We start from the raw sequence: 15,634 nt of genomic DNA on the forward strand, positions 1-15,634 counted from the left end.
GCTGTCCCTAAGTGAACAAGACAGCAAAGGAAAGTGGGCTGGAAGCGTGCTAGGCCCCCGTGCAGAGCCGCCATGGGGGCCTCAGGCCGCAGTTGGCTCTCAGGTGAGCCCTCCCCAGCGTTCCTCCCACGTGCTGTCAGTGGCTAGAGGCAGCCGATGGCAAGCGTGGCCGTGGCGCAAACATGGTGGCGTTTTCAGAGTCGCAGCAGGGGCCCTTGGTCAACTGCACTCCTTGTAGTCGGGGGTCCCGTTCTCCTGGCTGCCAGGGGGTCTATGGAGTAGCCTGGGCGGGTGATGGTGGTGGCCTCCACTGGTCTTGGCAGTGCAGACGCGGAGGAGATTCAGTGTCAGTCCGCTGGTTGCAGGATACATTGGGAGTAGAGCTCCCTCTGTGAGTCTTCTATGGGGAGCGAGTTGGTGTGCAATTTTGTCCCAGGGCTTCTTGCTTTACTAGACCCGGGGGCCATTTGGTAATGGCGGTGCTGTCGGCACTGGGCAGCGTCTGCCGCTGTACATGTAGAACCCAGGAGTCCAGCTTGGAATCCCCGCTCCTCTCTACTGTGTGACTTGGGTACGTTATTTTACTTCCTTTAGCCTCATTTTCCTAGTGTTAACGGGGATCTCATCCCACCTCCTTGGGCTCCTGTGAGGTTTCTAAATACAACTGACCCTTGAATGACACAGGTTTGAACTGCAGGGGTCCACGTATACGTGGATTTTTTTCAGTAAATATGTTGGGAAATTTTTTGGAGGTTTGTGGCACCTCAACAAACTCAACAGATTAACCGAATAGCCTAGAAATATTGAAAAAATTAAGAAGTTAGGTATGTCACAAATGCACAAAATACAGGTAGATACTAGTCTAATTATGTACTACCACAAAATGTACACGAATCTATTACAAAAATTAGAAATTTACCTAAACTTACGCACACCAGCACTTACAGACTATACATGGCGCCGTTCGCAGTCGAGAGAAATGTGAACAAATATGAAGGTACAGTATTAAATCCTAACTGCATAAAATCGACTGTGGGACACACTGTCTTCTGCAGTAATTTCACAGCCAGCTCCTATTGCTGTTGCTGTGAGCTCAAGTGTTGCTAGTGTCTGGTTAACACACTGCAAGGCTCATCTTCTGTGTGCACAGTTCGCCCCTCCAGTAAATTGCGCATCACAATAAAAAGTGCCCTGTCACACTTCTCATGTGTTTTTCATTGTGTTTCGTGCAATACTGTAAACCTTGAATAATACTGTGGAACCCGGACGAAGTGCCACTAGTGAGGTTCTTCCAAGAAGCAAAGTCATGATGTTATAAGAAAAAGTTGAATCGCTTGATATGTGCCGCAGATTGAGGTCTGCAGCTGTGGCTGCCCACCATTTCAAGATAAATGAATCCAGCATAAGGACCATTGCAAAAAAAGAAAAGGAAATCCGTGAAGCTATTGCTGCATCTATGCCAACAGGCACAAAAATCTTGCACTTTTTGAGAAATCTCTTTTTATCTCATATTGAACATGCAGCTTTTATGTGGGTACAGGATTGCTGTAAGAAAGGCACACTTAAAGACCAATATGATTCGAGGAAAAGCGAAATCATTATCTGACAACTTAGAGCAAAAGGAAGGTGAAGGACTGAAAGCTAGAGAATTGAATGCCAGCAAAAGATGGTTTGATAAGTTTGAAAAGAGGTTTGACTTAAAAAAAAGTCAAGATAACAGGAGAAGCAGCTTCTGCTGACCAAGAGGCAGCAGATGAGTTCCCAGATGCCATAAAGAAGATCACTGAAGAGAAAGGATATGTGCCTGAAGAGGCTTTTAATGCAGACGAAAGTGCCTTACTCTGGAAAAGAAAATGCCACAGAGGACATTTATTAGGAGGAGCAGCAGGCACCAGGATTCGAGGCAGGAAGGGGCAGGCTAATTCTCTCATGCAACACAGTGTAGTTTATGATCAGAAGGCCCTTATCTATAAATTGCTAACCCTGGAGCTTTGAAGGGAAGAGAGAAACACCACAAGAACTCTCTTTCTGGATTGGTTCCCTTAATGCTTTGTCTCTGAAGTTAAAGTACCTTGCTGGTAAGGGACCGCCTTTTAAAATTCTTTCAGTATTGGACAATGCCCCTTGCAACCCAGAACCCCATGGGTTCAACACCAGAGTCATCGAAGTGGTCTACCTGCTCCCAAACACAGCGTCTCTAATTCAGCCTCTAGATCCGGGTCATGACCTTTAAGGCTCATTACACATGGTACTTTGTGAAAAGGATTGTCAACACTGTGGAAGAGAACCCTGATGGGAAGTCTGGAAGGATTACACCATTGAAAATGCCGTTGTAGAAAAAGCCACAAATGCCATGAAGCCTGAAACAAATTCCTCCTGGAGAAAACCGTGGCCAGATCTTGCACGTGACTTCACAGAACTTATGACAGGGCCAGTCAAGGAAACCATGAAAGAGATTGAAAGAAAGTGGATATGGCAGAAAAGGTGGGGGCTGAAGGGTGATACGGATCTTGGAAACTTTCAAGAGCTAATAGACACCACACCAGGGGATCGAACAGGAGATGACTTGAGGGAGGGGAGTGTTTCCGAACCGGTGCCGGACGATGAGGAAGACAACCTAGGAGAAGCAGTGCCAGGAACCAGGAGGGGTCTGATTATTTCAAGACTGCTGTTGATGTCTTTTATGACGTGGATCCTTCTGTGATGCAGGCACTGAAATGAAGCAGACCGTGGAAGAGGGATCAGTACTATAGAAAGATGTTTTTAGAGAAATGAAAAAGCAAAAAAGTCAAACAGAAATTATGATGTATTTCTGTGAAGTTGCCCGGAGTGTGCCGTGTCTCCTGCCTCCCCTCCCACCTCTTCCGCCTCTGCCACCCCTGCAGCAGCAAGCCGGCCCCTCCTCTGCCTCAGTCTACTCACCATGAGACCCATGAGAATGCAGACCCTTCCGCTGAGCCACGTCCTGCTAGCGAATAGGAAAGAATCATCATGCCGTACAGCTAATAAACTTACCTATTGTGTGTTTGTGAGTCTTTATATGAAAATCTGTTGACTGTATAGCAAGACTGTACGAGATGTTTTTGTGAATCGATCATGTGGAACCTCGTGTGCAAAGCCCGTGTGGAAGTGGACAGCCTGTCCCTGTGTGGGCGTAGGGTGAGTGATGTTTACTGTAAAGTTAAAGGTAATAATGTGTTGGTTTTCTTACCGTTTTGTAACTTTGCTTTCAAAGAATTTCATGGCCGTACTGTATACCTTTCTCGTAATTGGAGAAACTGCGTATCAGCCTATCATCGCAGGTAAGTGGGTTTTTAAAAAATGTATCAATCGGTGTTTCCAGTACTGTATTATGAATATGACTATAATACCATACGCCATAAAAATTCAATGACGGCTCATTCATTCGTGTGTAGGCTAGGCTACCATGAAGCAGTTGTCTTGATGACACTAAGCTGCCATAAAACAATCATATTGCTGCTTCTTGGTCATCGGTGCCTGCATCGTTCGTTATACCTGTAAATAAATACGATTTTCTTTTTCACATTATCTTTTCGTTTTTGCTGTCTGGTGTTAGTAATGCATATTAACATCTACATTGTTTTGCTTCAAATAAGACAGTATTCACGTAGGTACTGACAGATGATTCATCTTGTCAATAGATGACATACACTTAGGATATTGGTAAATACGGCATGGTACTGTAAATGTATTTTCCTTATGTTTCTCATAGTAACATTTTCCCTTCTCTAGCTTTCTTGTAAGAATACAGCATCTAATACACATACAAAATTTGTGCTAATCAATTGTTTAATATTGTTAAGACTCTGGTCAACAGTAGGCTGTTAGTAAAGTTTTAAGGGAGTCAGAAGTTACACATGGATTTTCTTTTACTTTTATTTATTTATTTATTTTTAAAGATTTTATTTATTTGAGAGAGAGAATGAGACAGAGAGCAAGCACGAGTAGGGGGGAGGGGCAGAGAGGGAGAGAGAAGCAGACTCCCCACTGAGCAGGGATCCCAATGCGGGGCTTGATCCCAGGACCCCGAGATTGTGACCTGAGCCAAAGACAGACACTTAACCAACTGAGCCACCCAGGCGCCCCTACACATGGATTTTCGGCTGCATAGGATGTCTTTGCCCCTAACCTCCACGTTGTTCAAGGGTCGACTGTATACTTGAAGTGTCTGGCACAACACCTGATGGAGTGGGCATTCCATAAATGGTAGCCCTCAGAGATTTCCCCACCCAAGTATAATGTAGGCTTTCCACTGTAGCCTGTACAGCTGTGGGATCTCTGTTTTCTCGCAGGAAAACAGAACATCACCTAACTAAATTTAATTAAAATAGAATTTTGTACATTTTGTCAATTCTAAAGAACTATCCAAATGTAAGGTATTATAATTTTGTAACTTGTTAATTCATTCAACAGATATTTATTGAGCACCTGCTGTGGGCCAGCTATACCAAGTCCTAAGAGCTGGAATAATACAGCAGTGAATAAAGCATTATATTCTAGCAGGGAGAGACAATACACAATTAAGTAAAAATAAATACAGTTGACCCTTGAACAACGCAGAGGTTCAGGCATCAACCCCCCCATGCAGTTGAAAATCCACGTATAACTTTTGACTCCCCCAAACTTAACTGTTAATAGCCTCCTATTGACCAGAAACCTTATCAATAACATAAACAGTCAGTTAACACACATTTCGTATGTTATGTGTCTAATATACTGTATTTTTACAATAAAGTAAGCTAGAAGAAATAAAATGTTAAGAAAGTCATAAGAAGGGGGGCGCCTGGGTGGCGTGGTCGTTAAGTGTCTGCCTTCGGCTCCAGTCATGATCCCAGGGTCCTGGGATCGAGCCCCGCTTCGGGCTCCCTGCTCATCAGAGAGTCTGCTTCTCCCTCTCCCACTCCCCCTGCTTGTGTTCCCTCTCTCGCTCTCTCTGTCAAATAAATAAAATCTTTAAAAAAAAAAATCATAAGAAGGGGAAAATATGTTTACGGCACCGTACTGGATTTATGGGAAAACATCCACATGTAAGTGGACCGGTGCAGTTCATACTCCTGTTGTTCAAGCATCAGCTGTAGTGTATCATATGGTGATGAATGTTCTGGAGAAAAGTAGGGCAGGGAAAGGGACCAGGAGGTGCTAGCATGGATCAAGGATTACATTTCAAAATGTACCATTTGAGCACAGTTGTGAAGGAGGTAAAAAAGAGCCATACAAATAAAGACCTGGACAGAGCATTCCAGACAGCGGGTTCTGCAGACACGAAGGCCTCGAGGCGGGAGCTTGCTGCTTTTGGAGGGGAGCCAGATAGCCACTGGGACTGAGCTGTGTGACAGGAGAGAGGTGGTGGGCGATGGGGTCAGAGGAATACCTGGGGTGCGGAAAGGGGCACATCGTGTGGGGTCCCGGGAGCCACGGTACAGACCGTGGGTGTGAAGTGGGAAGCTGTTAGTAGGTTTTGAGCAACAGAGTGACATTTGACTCATGTTTCAGAAGGATTGCTGTGGCCGCCATGTTGAGTGGATTATCGGCAGGGCTCGGGCTGATGCCAGGAGTCCAGTTAGTAAGGAACAGCAGCAACCTTAGCAGAGGACTTCTGCAGTTTGCACCCTAGTGGAAACTGTGCAGGCCAAGCAGTGGCTGGATTCTGAATTTGGGACTGGGGGGAGGGGGTTCACTGAGAGAGAGAGGAGTCAAGGTTTTTGGCCTGCGAGACTGGGAGGATAGGGTGGCACTTGCTGAGACAGGAGGACTGAGGTGGAAGGAGCAGGTTTGGGGTAGAAGGTCAGGAGTTTGCTTCTGAATGTTAAGTTTGAGACACATGTTGGGTATCTGAGCAGAGAACTGGGTCTTTCTAGGGGGATTCTGGGCAGAGACACGGATTTGGGAGTCATCAGCACATAGCCATGACTTCAAGTCCCGAGACCGGGTGACTAGTTCCCCAGCAGAGCACTGGTGTCGTTGGAGAAGAGGTAGGGCCTGGTACCTAAGGTCAGGAGATGAGCAACCAGGGGAGACCAAGGGGCAGCTGGTGCGGGTAGGGGAGGAAGGCCAGGAAAGCTCAGGATCCAAGAAGCCAAGGAAGGAAGTTTTCCAAGAGGAGGAAATATTAAGTTGGCTCAAACACTGCAGATTAGATACAATGAAGACCGAGAATTGACCATCCGATTAGCAGCATCAGAGTCCTTGGTGACCTTGATAAGAATAGTGCAGAAAATTTCTGAAAAGTGAAAGTATCTGTGTCGAGAACAGTATGGAAGTTGAGAAATGAATTGTTTGGACTGTTACTAAGCAGCGCTTTGTATAGGACGTAGATGTGAATTCTCAGCCAGTCAGGGTAGTCCCCACCAGCCACGGAATTCCTCGGATCCCGAGAAAATTACTTTCCCAAGTTGTTTCTGCCTGGGTTTCTGAAGAGAGGAGCCTGGCCTCGCCAGGACCCTGGCGTGGGGCTGCCCGACACCCTCGCCAGAGGCTTCGTGGCCACAACCTTAGGTCTGGAGTTACAGCCATTTGCAACTCAGCTTTCCCAAACCAAGGGAGCGGTCCTCCGCAGCCAGCCCCCTGCTGCTGCTGCTTCATCATTCGGTAGGTGGTGCTCTTCTGCCTGAATTGGAATAAAACCAGTCCCCCTGCAGGGTTCTGGGAAATCCAGGAAGATGAGGAGCAGGCACCCCCCACTTTGAAAATAGTTCCCCTTCAGGGTGGGGCAGATGAGTCGCTCTGTAGACCCCACAGTGGCTAGGCAAATGGCACTTGTGAGTAAAGCTGATCCCCCACCCCCCATACAGCGCCTGAGAGAAGAAATGGAAGAAATCACACAGCAGCAGCTGGTGCATGACAAGTACTGCAAGGACCTCATGGGCTTCGGCACGAAACCTCGCCACATTACCCCCTTCACCAGTTTCCAGGCTGTCCAGCCCCCGCAGTCCAATGCCTTGGTGGGACTGCTGGGGTACAGCTCTCACCAAGGCCTCATGGGGTTCGGGGCTTCCCCCAGCCCAGCAAAGTCCACCCTGGTGGAGAGTCGGTGTTGCAGAGACCTGATGGAGGAGAAATTTGATCAGGTAAGTGGCGAGGGGACTCCCCCCCGCCCTCCCCTGCCAAGCTTCATGCTCCCGCTCCCTCACCAACCCTGCGCCCTCCTCCTTTAGGTGTGCCAGTGGGTGCTGAAATGCAGGAATAGCAAGAACTCGCTGATCCAGATGACAATCCTTAATTTGTTGCCCCGCCTGGCCGCGTTTCGACCTTCTGCCTTCACAGGTGAGGATGTCCACGGACATGTCGTGTCATTCCCTGTTGAAATCAAACAGAAGTGATTCCCAAGAGTCATGTCTACCTTTTGTTTGAAGCAACGCCAGCCTCGGGGCTCGTCTCTGGCATCTTTGCCTCCTGTCTGATTTCAGCTGGGTCTCGTTCAGGGTTGCTACAGATGTCACGGGAAAAATCAGAGTGCAGGCAGAGAGGCTGTTCTGGAGCCAAGCAACTTGGCATGTGTGGAAGACAACAAGTTGGTGACAGGCTTCGAAGAGACCAAAGAAGGGCAGTTTGGGTTTAGCTACTCTGCAGCAGCCTCTCTGGGGCAGGGAGGATGCAGTGACCGTCCTGCTTCAGCCCCTGGTTACCCACCTGCCTCACCGCTCAGAGGGAGCAGGGCCTGGAGGTTTCAGAGGCAAGTTTCAGGGATGACGGACTGTGGTTTCCCATATTCCTGCCCTGGTTGCACTGGGCAGTGAGACTCCCTGGCTCCTGGAGGGGCCCCAGCTCAGGTGCTGGCTTCTCCCCATGGCCTTCCTGGGTGACTCCTGCTGGGAGTACTTTCTTCCCCCTTCCTTTAGAGTACCCAGCTGTGGGAAGGCTTTGGCATCTGACCTGGGATGAATCTGGCTTCTGTCCTTAACTGTGAGGTTTCAGACAGGTTATTTGACCTTCCTAGGCCTCCACTTCTTGACTTGTCAGTGGAGAATAACAGTCCTTGTCTTGCAAGATGAACTGCATTAATGCCTGAACAGCTCATCCAAATGGCAGAGTAAGCCCCAGTAGATGGAAACCATTATTCTGCTTTTACTGCCCCCCTCTCCCTCCTTCAAATCCATTTTAGAAGTAAGGTCAAGGTTAAAAATTGTAATAATACTCCAGTTGCCTGTTCATACTTAATATCCTTATCTTACCTCCCTACTTGCTGAGTGGAGAAACCCCATCTCGAACATCTTTTTGCACCTCACTGCGGTGCACATTGCCTGTGCTTGATAAGCATTCGGGAGCAAATGAGAGCCAGGAGTGGAAGTAGAAGGTCAGCCCGACCCTTCGCAGATGCCGTTCCCTAGCACACACACTCATTTCACACCACCCAATTCAGACGAAACGGGACAAATGCATGGTTGGCGTGAAATGTGCTGTGTGTGACGAGAATGTGTTGAGTAAGGACGAGACAATTAGCCACATAAAATCAATGAACCAGAGAGAAATGATATCATGAAAATCACCCATATTTTTTTCAGTTTTCCATTCTTCCTACCTGGTACCCAGCAGCTATTCTCCTTTTTAATGACCAGACATGCCCCTGTTCAGTAGAGCTTTAAATAACCGTGGTTTGAAAGTCTGTGGTTCAAAAGAAAGTAATAATTAGGCTGAATTTGATGAAAGTCTGGCATGTTGGGGAAGCAGTTACCCCAGTAAGTTCAAAGGACCGCCTAGGAGCAGCATGCCAAGGCCAGAGGGCCCCTAGGTGTATTCTTTTGATGTGGGTTTTTATTGTTTTATTAAATAATATACTAAAATGTGTCATTGAAATTCAGCCTGGGCAGCCCCCGTACATGTGGCCTCATGGGGAAAGTGCCACTTTTTTAAAGCTTGCAGCTTGGAAGTCATTGCTCGAACTTCCCAATGATGTAATTTTTGGCCATATCAAAAACATGCTAAGATTGGGTTGGAACCTCAAACAATTCCTAGTCTCTTAGGGTGCTAAATCGGGCAAAGGATGTCACCCTCTTGATTTGGGCTCCTTTCCTGCTGAAATGCTGTCCCTGTGCAGAAGTCCCGTTTTCCCCATGGTTGTGCTCTGATTTTAAGGTTTACATACATCACCTTACTCTTCTGTTTTCAAGCCCCAGAGTGCTTTGACCATGAGAGCCATGAAAGAAGACCTTTCTCGTTAGAGTAAATGCAGGGAGGCATCTATGCTGTTTGGGACTCCACTGCCTCCTAAATGAGCTTCTGGGGGCCCTCAGCACCCCTCACTTTCTAATGGATGTGTGGTCTTGCCTTCTCTGCTGCTGTGTATGTTCTGCTGGTGCATGGACTTGAGGCCAGCAAGACGGAAGGGAAAAATAGAAGAGACAAAAATCAGGAAATTCCAACCTTTGGAGGAGTAATAACACTTTCCCTTAAATTGCCCAAGAAGGGGCACCTGGGTGGCTCAGTTGGTTAAGCGACTGCCTTCAGCTCAGGTCATGATCCTAGAGTCCCGGGATCGAGTCCCGCATCGGGCTCCCTGCTCAGCGGGGAGTCTGCTTCTCCCTCTGACCCTCTTCCCTCTCGTGCTCTCTATCTCTCATTCTCTCTCTCTCAAATAAATAAAATCTTTAAATAAATAAATAAATAAATAAATAAATAAATAAAGTGCCCAAGAATCGCCTACCTGCACACATTGGCTGATGGAAACTTAATGAAGATACACTTGTGGCTTCCCAAATTACAGATTAAATCTTGTTCTATTAAATATAACTATAACAGAAATCTCTGGGTAATAGCAAAGTGATTTCCAGGCCTAAGCTGAATAGAGTGGCCTGTTTATTGCAAACAGTATTCAAAATTACTTTAAATTTCAATATAATATAAAATAGTTTAGATGATCATCTCTTTGTTTTTAAGCAAGATTTAACATATATTTCTTAAGAGCATGTAGTTTTTCCCTCAAAATATAGCACTAATGGGGACAGTTATACAACGTTATTGTTTTGGAGACCCTTTAAGATTTTTTTTTTAATTAAAGTGGAAAAAATCTAATATTTCTAATATTTCCAAAAGATGTATCTGAGGAGTGATTATTAAGCATAAGACTTTGGTTAATACATCCTCTAAATTCTTCTTTACTTTTTTCCAACAGGCTCTCTTAATTTATTCTTTTTTGTTGTTGTTGTTAAGATTTGCTTATTTGAGAGAGAGAGAGCACAAGCAGGGGAGGGACAGAGGGAGAGGGAGAAGCAGACTCCCCGCTGAACAGGGAGCCCGACTCAGGACTCGATCCCAGGACCCTGAGATCATGACCTGAGCCAAAGGCAAATGCTTAACCGACTGAGCCTCCCAGACTCCCCTCTCTTAATTTATTCTTAAATTTAAGTGTTTCATTATTTTTTTTTAAAGATTTTATTTACTTATTTATTTGACAGAGAGAGAGACACAGCGAGAGCAGGAACACAGGCAGGGGGAGTGGGAGAGGGAGAAGCAGGCTTCCCGCCAAGCAGGGAGCCTAATGCGGGCCTCGATCCCAGGACCCTGGGATTGTGACCTGAGCCGAAGGCAGATGCTTAACGACTGAGCCACCCAGGCGCCCCAATTTAAGTGTTTTCTAGGAACTCTGACCTTTGATATATATACCAACCCTGACCTTGAGCCATATGCTTTGTCTTTTTTGTGATCAGATACCCAGTACCTCCAAGACACCATGAACCATGTCTTAAGCTGTGTCAAGAAGGAGAAGGAACGTACAGCAGCCTTCCAAGCCCTGGGGCTGCTTTCTGTGGCTGTGAGATCTGAGTTTAAGGTCTATTTACCTCGTGTGCTGGACATCATCCGTGCAGCCCTACCCCCTAAGGACTTTGCCCATAAGTAAGCATCTCTATTGTGATTTCACTTTCCACCCCCATTTGGCTGGGGAGAAGGATGCTCCATCCCAGTTTCCATGGAGCTTAAGCCCATTCTCCACATCACTAAGCTCCAGAGTGTAGCAAATCATACAAAGCACAACCCTTCCTCAGTTGAGTGCCAGCCTTTTTCAAATGAAGTGATATATATATAAATATTTGGGGAGGTTGAATACCCTGTGAACACGTTAGATATCAGTGCTGTTTTCAATATTATTATTAACTGGGAATCTCCTAGTTTTGCTCTTTTCTCTGGTTTTCAAAGGTCTTTTGATGTAAGGCCTAAAGAGAGAGCTTCTGGACTGGAACTGAAGAGAACTAATGGTCACTTTTTCCTTGTCACTGAAGTTGGGTGCATTATTCCACCCCTTGAAACCTCCCAGTGAATAAAATACAAGAAAAACCTTCACCGCACAAGCTGGAGAGGCCAGGGTGTCTCCTCTAAGTCTCGGGGGGTCAGTGTCGACTAAAGCTGTGTTTTGATCTTTCTCTGTGTTAGTAGCAAGGATAGGTCTGGTGAAGGGATAAGCCTTCCCATTCTAAAGCCCAGGCTTCTCTTTGTGGGGGAGAATTTCTTTCCATATGATGGATGTACCCTACCCCCTGGTCCCTGATGTACACATTGTTCAGTTTGCTTCCTAAATAGGTACCTTGGCCAGCACCACGCTAACCCTTATTGTGCCTTGTGTGATTCAGAAAGGGGCCCTTTCTCAAGATACATGACTGCCATCTGCTGGATTGTTGTAAATTCAAATCTACCGTGTGTCTGGTGTGATGGGCCCCCTAGAATTGTGCAGTAGATAACCTGCACACCAGCAAATTGTGGCCCTGCCTGGATCACTTGCCCTCCTTGCCCCAAGGCGATTTTGAGTTGGAGCATCACACGATGTCATTGTGTCTGAAGTAGCCACTTTTGGTCCCCTGCAGGAGACAGAAGGCCATGCAGGTGGATGCCACAGTGTTCACCTGCATCAGCATGCTGGCCCGGGCAATGGGGCCAGGCATCCAACAGGATATCAAGGAGCTGCTGGAGCCCATGCTGGCAGTGGGACTGAGGTGGGTATCAGAAACCTGAGCTGCTCCCGTCTTGCGTAGTAAGAGCCTTGGCCGGCGGCATCGGGACAGCACTGAAAGAGTGGGGCATGGGTGTTTGCTCGTTAAATTGGATAGGCAAGAGAGCTCACGCTAAACACACGGGCTGGTTTTGCATCCTGGTTCCATCTCTGGTTAGCTGTGTTGTCCTGACCAGTTACTTAACTTCTCTGAGCCTTAGTTTTCTCACCTGAAAAGCGGACACAATAGCAGCTCCTGTTGTCCAAGGTTGTCAAGGGGTAATGGGAAAGAGTTCATGAAACAGGCACTCTGGGCACTGGGCCTTGCACATAAGAAGTGCTCGGCTGATGTTTGTAGCTGTTGTTTATGTTATCATTGGGAAACTGCCCGGCTTTTCTGGCTTTAGTTCTCTTTATCTATAAAATAAGGATGATGCTCTTTGTTTGCTTCCCAGATTGTTTATTGAGACTTGGTCTTCAGCAGTGGCTAAATTACATTAAGCAAGTCCTGGCAAAGACCAGAAATTCGTAGATTGTTTTGAAATCTCTGACCAGGCCAAGAGAGTTCAGGACATTTCTTCTATTTTATAGTATCCTTTCTACTTTAAAGACCAAGCAGTGATGGGCCAAATCCCCTTGCTGGACAAGAAAGGCTGTTTCTTCTCTAGAACAGACAGATGTCTTGTCCAGCGCCATAGGTGCCTGGTTTCCTTCCCCTCAGCCCTGCCCTCACTGCTGTGCTCTACGACCTGAGCCGTCAGATTCCACAGCTGAAGAAGGACATCCAGGATGGGCTTCTGAAGATGCTGTCCCTGGTCCTGATGCACAAACCCCTCCGGCACCCGGGCATGCCCAAGGGCCTGGCCCATCAGCTAGCTTCCCCTGGCCTCACAGCCCTGCCTGAGGCCAGCGATGTGGGCAGCATTACTCTTGCCCTTCGAACCCTTGGCAGCTTTGAGTTTGAAGGTAAGAAATTGCAGCCGCTCTTGCCAAGACAGTGAGAGTTGCTGGGAACCCCAAGAAAAGAATGAGGGCACCTAGAAGTCCTGGGTCTTGGCTGGGGATCCTGGAGACCAGCTAGCTGATCCTGTAGCAGCTCAGCCTCCTGGGCTCTTTGCATGTATTGTTAATTTCTCCTCTCTGTTTCTTCGTCCCATCCTGCATTTGGGGGCAGATGGCGTTCAGGGAAATTATGCATTGATCCAAGGAATTAATGCTTCAGAGATGAGAAAGTCAGAGATGGAGCCTCCATCCCCCCATGGTCATGAAGCTGAGATGGTATTTAATGCTTTAAAATGTTTAAGCCAGAGGCTTTTAGGTATTTCCATTTCTATGGCAGTGTGATTTTCAAGAGCGCTGTACTGTGTAGTTCAGTGTGGAGTTCTAAGCTGCAGATAAACCCACATCAGTGCCCTAGGGAGATCTATTTCAGGAGAGAAAAATGGATACTTTTGAAATTTAAAATCATGCAAGTGGCAGTGATCAAGACTGCAGGGAAACAAGCAAGTACAAAAAGCCTAAATGTGCCATCTGAATGCTTATAGCCATCTGTGGTTTCCCTCTTGTAGCTCCTCCTCTTGCACTGATTGACACCCAGGATAATGTATTTCTAATGAATAGAAAGTAGCTATATTTTAAACCCAGCCTACACCAGACTTTCTTTTGGTATTCAAATCTGGGAACTAAAATAGACAAGGTAAATTTGATCAAGAATTGTTTTAGTCTCGGAATATAAAGGTTTGGGTCAGAATAAAACAAAATTATTCATTCTTTGAAGGAAATAAAGGATTAGGTTGGGGGGTGGCTGGAATGCCTTTTTTTGTGTCTCCCCGCTCCGCCTCCCTTTTGCCTCTCTGCTGATCGGAAACCCATTTGTTACTTTTTTTAAGAGAAGCGTTCTGGGTCAGTATCTTGTTGAAAATTGAATTCGTAGCCATGAAATGAAAAATGCAGCTAGCTAGTTGTAGATCTACCATCCAGAGCAGCAATGTTAATTTTGTTTTCTCTCTGCCTTTGTATCCAGGCCACTCTCTGACCCAGTTCGTCCGCCACTGTGCAGATCATTTCCTAAACAGTGAACACAAGGAGATCCGCATGGAAGCTGCCCGCACCTGCTCCCGTCTGCTCACGCCCTCCGTCCACCTCATCAGTGGCCACGCTCACGTGGTCAGCCAGACTGCAGTGCAAGTGGTGGCAGATGTGCTCAGCAAACTCCTCGTGGTTGGGATAACAGATCCTGGTACGGTTTATGAGACAGAAGCAGTCTAGGGGAATTTATGCGCCCGGGGCAGTTGGAATTAGCCAGTTACATTGCATGGCCTCTCTAGAGATTTTCAGACTCAGCCAGCTGATGTCCAGCTGATGTCTCTGCCAAAGCGCTGGGCTTGGCTACTCCAGCCTACTGGTGTAACAGAATCTGTCTTTAATTCTGTTGTCTTTGCTCCTATGAGTAGAGAAAAGATTTGACAAGTGAGATGAGAGAAAGGTACGTGACATCCTCTTACTAGGCCGGAGGTAGTGGGGACAGAAACTGGGAAATGACCAGAGGGGTGATGGCATCGAAGAGGCGTTCAAAGGCATAATTGCTCTTGCAGACCCTGACATCCGCTACTGTGTCTTGGCATCCCTGGATGAGCGCTTTGATGCACACCTGGCCCAGGCAGAGAATTTGCAGGCCCTGTTTGTGGCCCTGAACGACCAGGTGTTTGAGATCCGGGAGCTGGCCATCTGCACCGTGGGCCGGCTCAGTAGCATGAACCCGGCCTTCGTCATGCCTTTCTTGCGCAAGATGCTCATCCAGGTAATGGTGTGACAGTCAGACCTAGAGGCAATGGGAAAGGGACTGTCATTGTGAGAGCGGTTTGGGGAAAGAGAGACGAGGACCGGGAAGGGGGAGAAAGGTCGAGATACCTGGTAAAAGCCACCTTTGGCTCCAAGAGTCCATGTTTTCCCAGCTTCGCAGTTGCAGTTCCAGTGCTGATCACCTTGTAAGCCTCTTGGCAGTATGACTCCAGGGGCCCTCTTATCCCAGGCTAACCTCTTCTGCAGCTCTTCTCTTGTTCCTGGCAAGTCACCAGAGATTCCACTTCTTGGCCCTCTCCACTCAGTCTGCTGCAGATGGTGTCAGTTTTCCCAGCACCTCTCTGTCCTTCCGCTCTCCTGCTCTTGCTGATGCCAGGTCAGGCACAGAGGCCAAGGATGAGAATGGTTCCAACATTGCTTCTCATGGTCATTGCCCCTGGTCTGTGGTCCCTGGCTTTCGTTCTTAAATGTCAGATGCCAAGCTAAGCTGCTGGACTAGAATCAAAGGTAGCTTCAAATTGGCCTTGCTGTTCGATCTACTAGGATTTTTCTTTTTTTTAAGTAGGCTCCACGCTGAAAGTGGGGCTCAAACTCACAATCCTGAGATCAAGGGTTGCACGCTCCACTGACTGAGCCAGCCAGGCGCCCCAGAATTTTCGATTCCTGCTAAAACCTAACTGCCCAGTTTTTGTCTCCGCCTACCCACATAAGTTGTCTGGCCTCCTTGCGAGTGGTGCATGGTCCAGTCCTTCCTGCCTCGAGATCTTTCCACCCACCTCTTCTGGGTCTCAGTGTGCTTCACCCAGTCCTTTCCTGTCCCCCGACCCCACCCTGTCCCTCCCTCCCGCTCTGCTTCCTGACCCACCCACATAAAGAACGTAAACACAGAAATAT

The 15,634-nt window shown here is 47.2% G+C and overlaps 1 protein-coding gene across 3 annotated transcripts in view; it reads left to right on the forward strand.

Annotated features, from left to right (window-relative positions):
• MTOR (mechanistic target of rapamycin kinase) overlaps positions 1 to 15,634 on the forward strand; it is a 124,111-nt gene that overhangs the window by 7,640 nt on the left and 100,837 nt on the right. For all 3 annotated transcript variants that reach the window (XM_028108223.1, XM_028108225.1, XM_028108224.2), the window contains 7 exons: positions 6,813 to 7,088; positions 7,176 to 7,284; positions 10,665 to 10,851; positions 11,814 to 11,942; positions 12,660 to 12,904; positions 13,962 to 14,177; positions 14,533 to 14,738. In XM_028108223.1, coding sequence (XP_027964024.1) covers positions 6,813 to 7,088; positions 7,176 to 7,284; positions 10,665 to 10,851; positions 11,814 to 11,942; positions 12,660 to 12,904; positions 13,962 to 14,177; positions 14,533 to 14,738 — 1,368 coding nt within the window. The remainder of the gene's footprint in view (positions 1 to 6,812; positions 7,089 to 7,175; positions 7,285 to 10,664; positions 10,852 to 11,813; positions 11,943 to 12,659; positions 12,905 to 13,961; positions 14,178 to 14,532; positions 14,739 to 15,634) is intronic.

Source organism: Eumetopias jubatus, unplaced genomic scaffold (assembly GCF_037043125.1).
Source record: "Eumetopias jubatus isolate StellerSeaLion01/CBP00866 unplaced genomic scaffold, mEumJub1_p1.0 scaffold_4, whole genome shotgun sequence".
Lineage (NCBI taxonomy): Eukaryota > Metazoa > Chordata > Mammalia > Carnivora > Otariidae > Eumetopias > Eumetopias jubatus.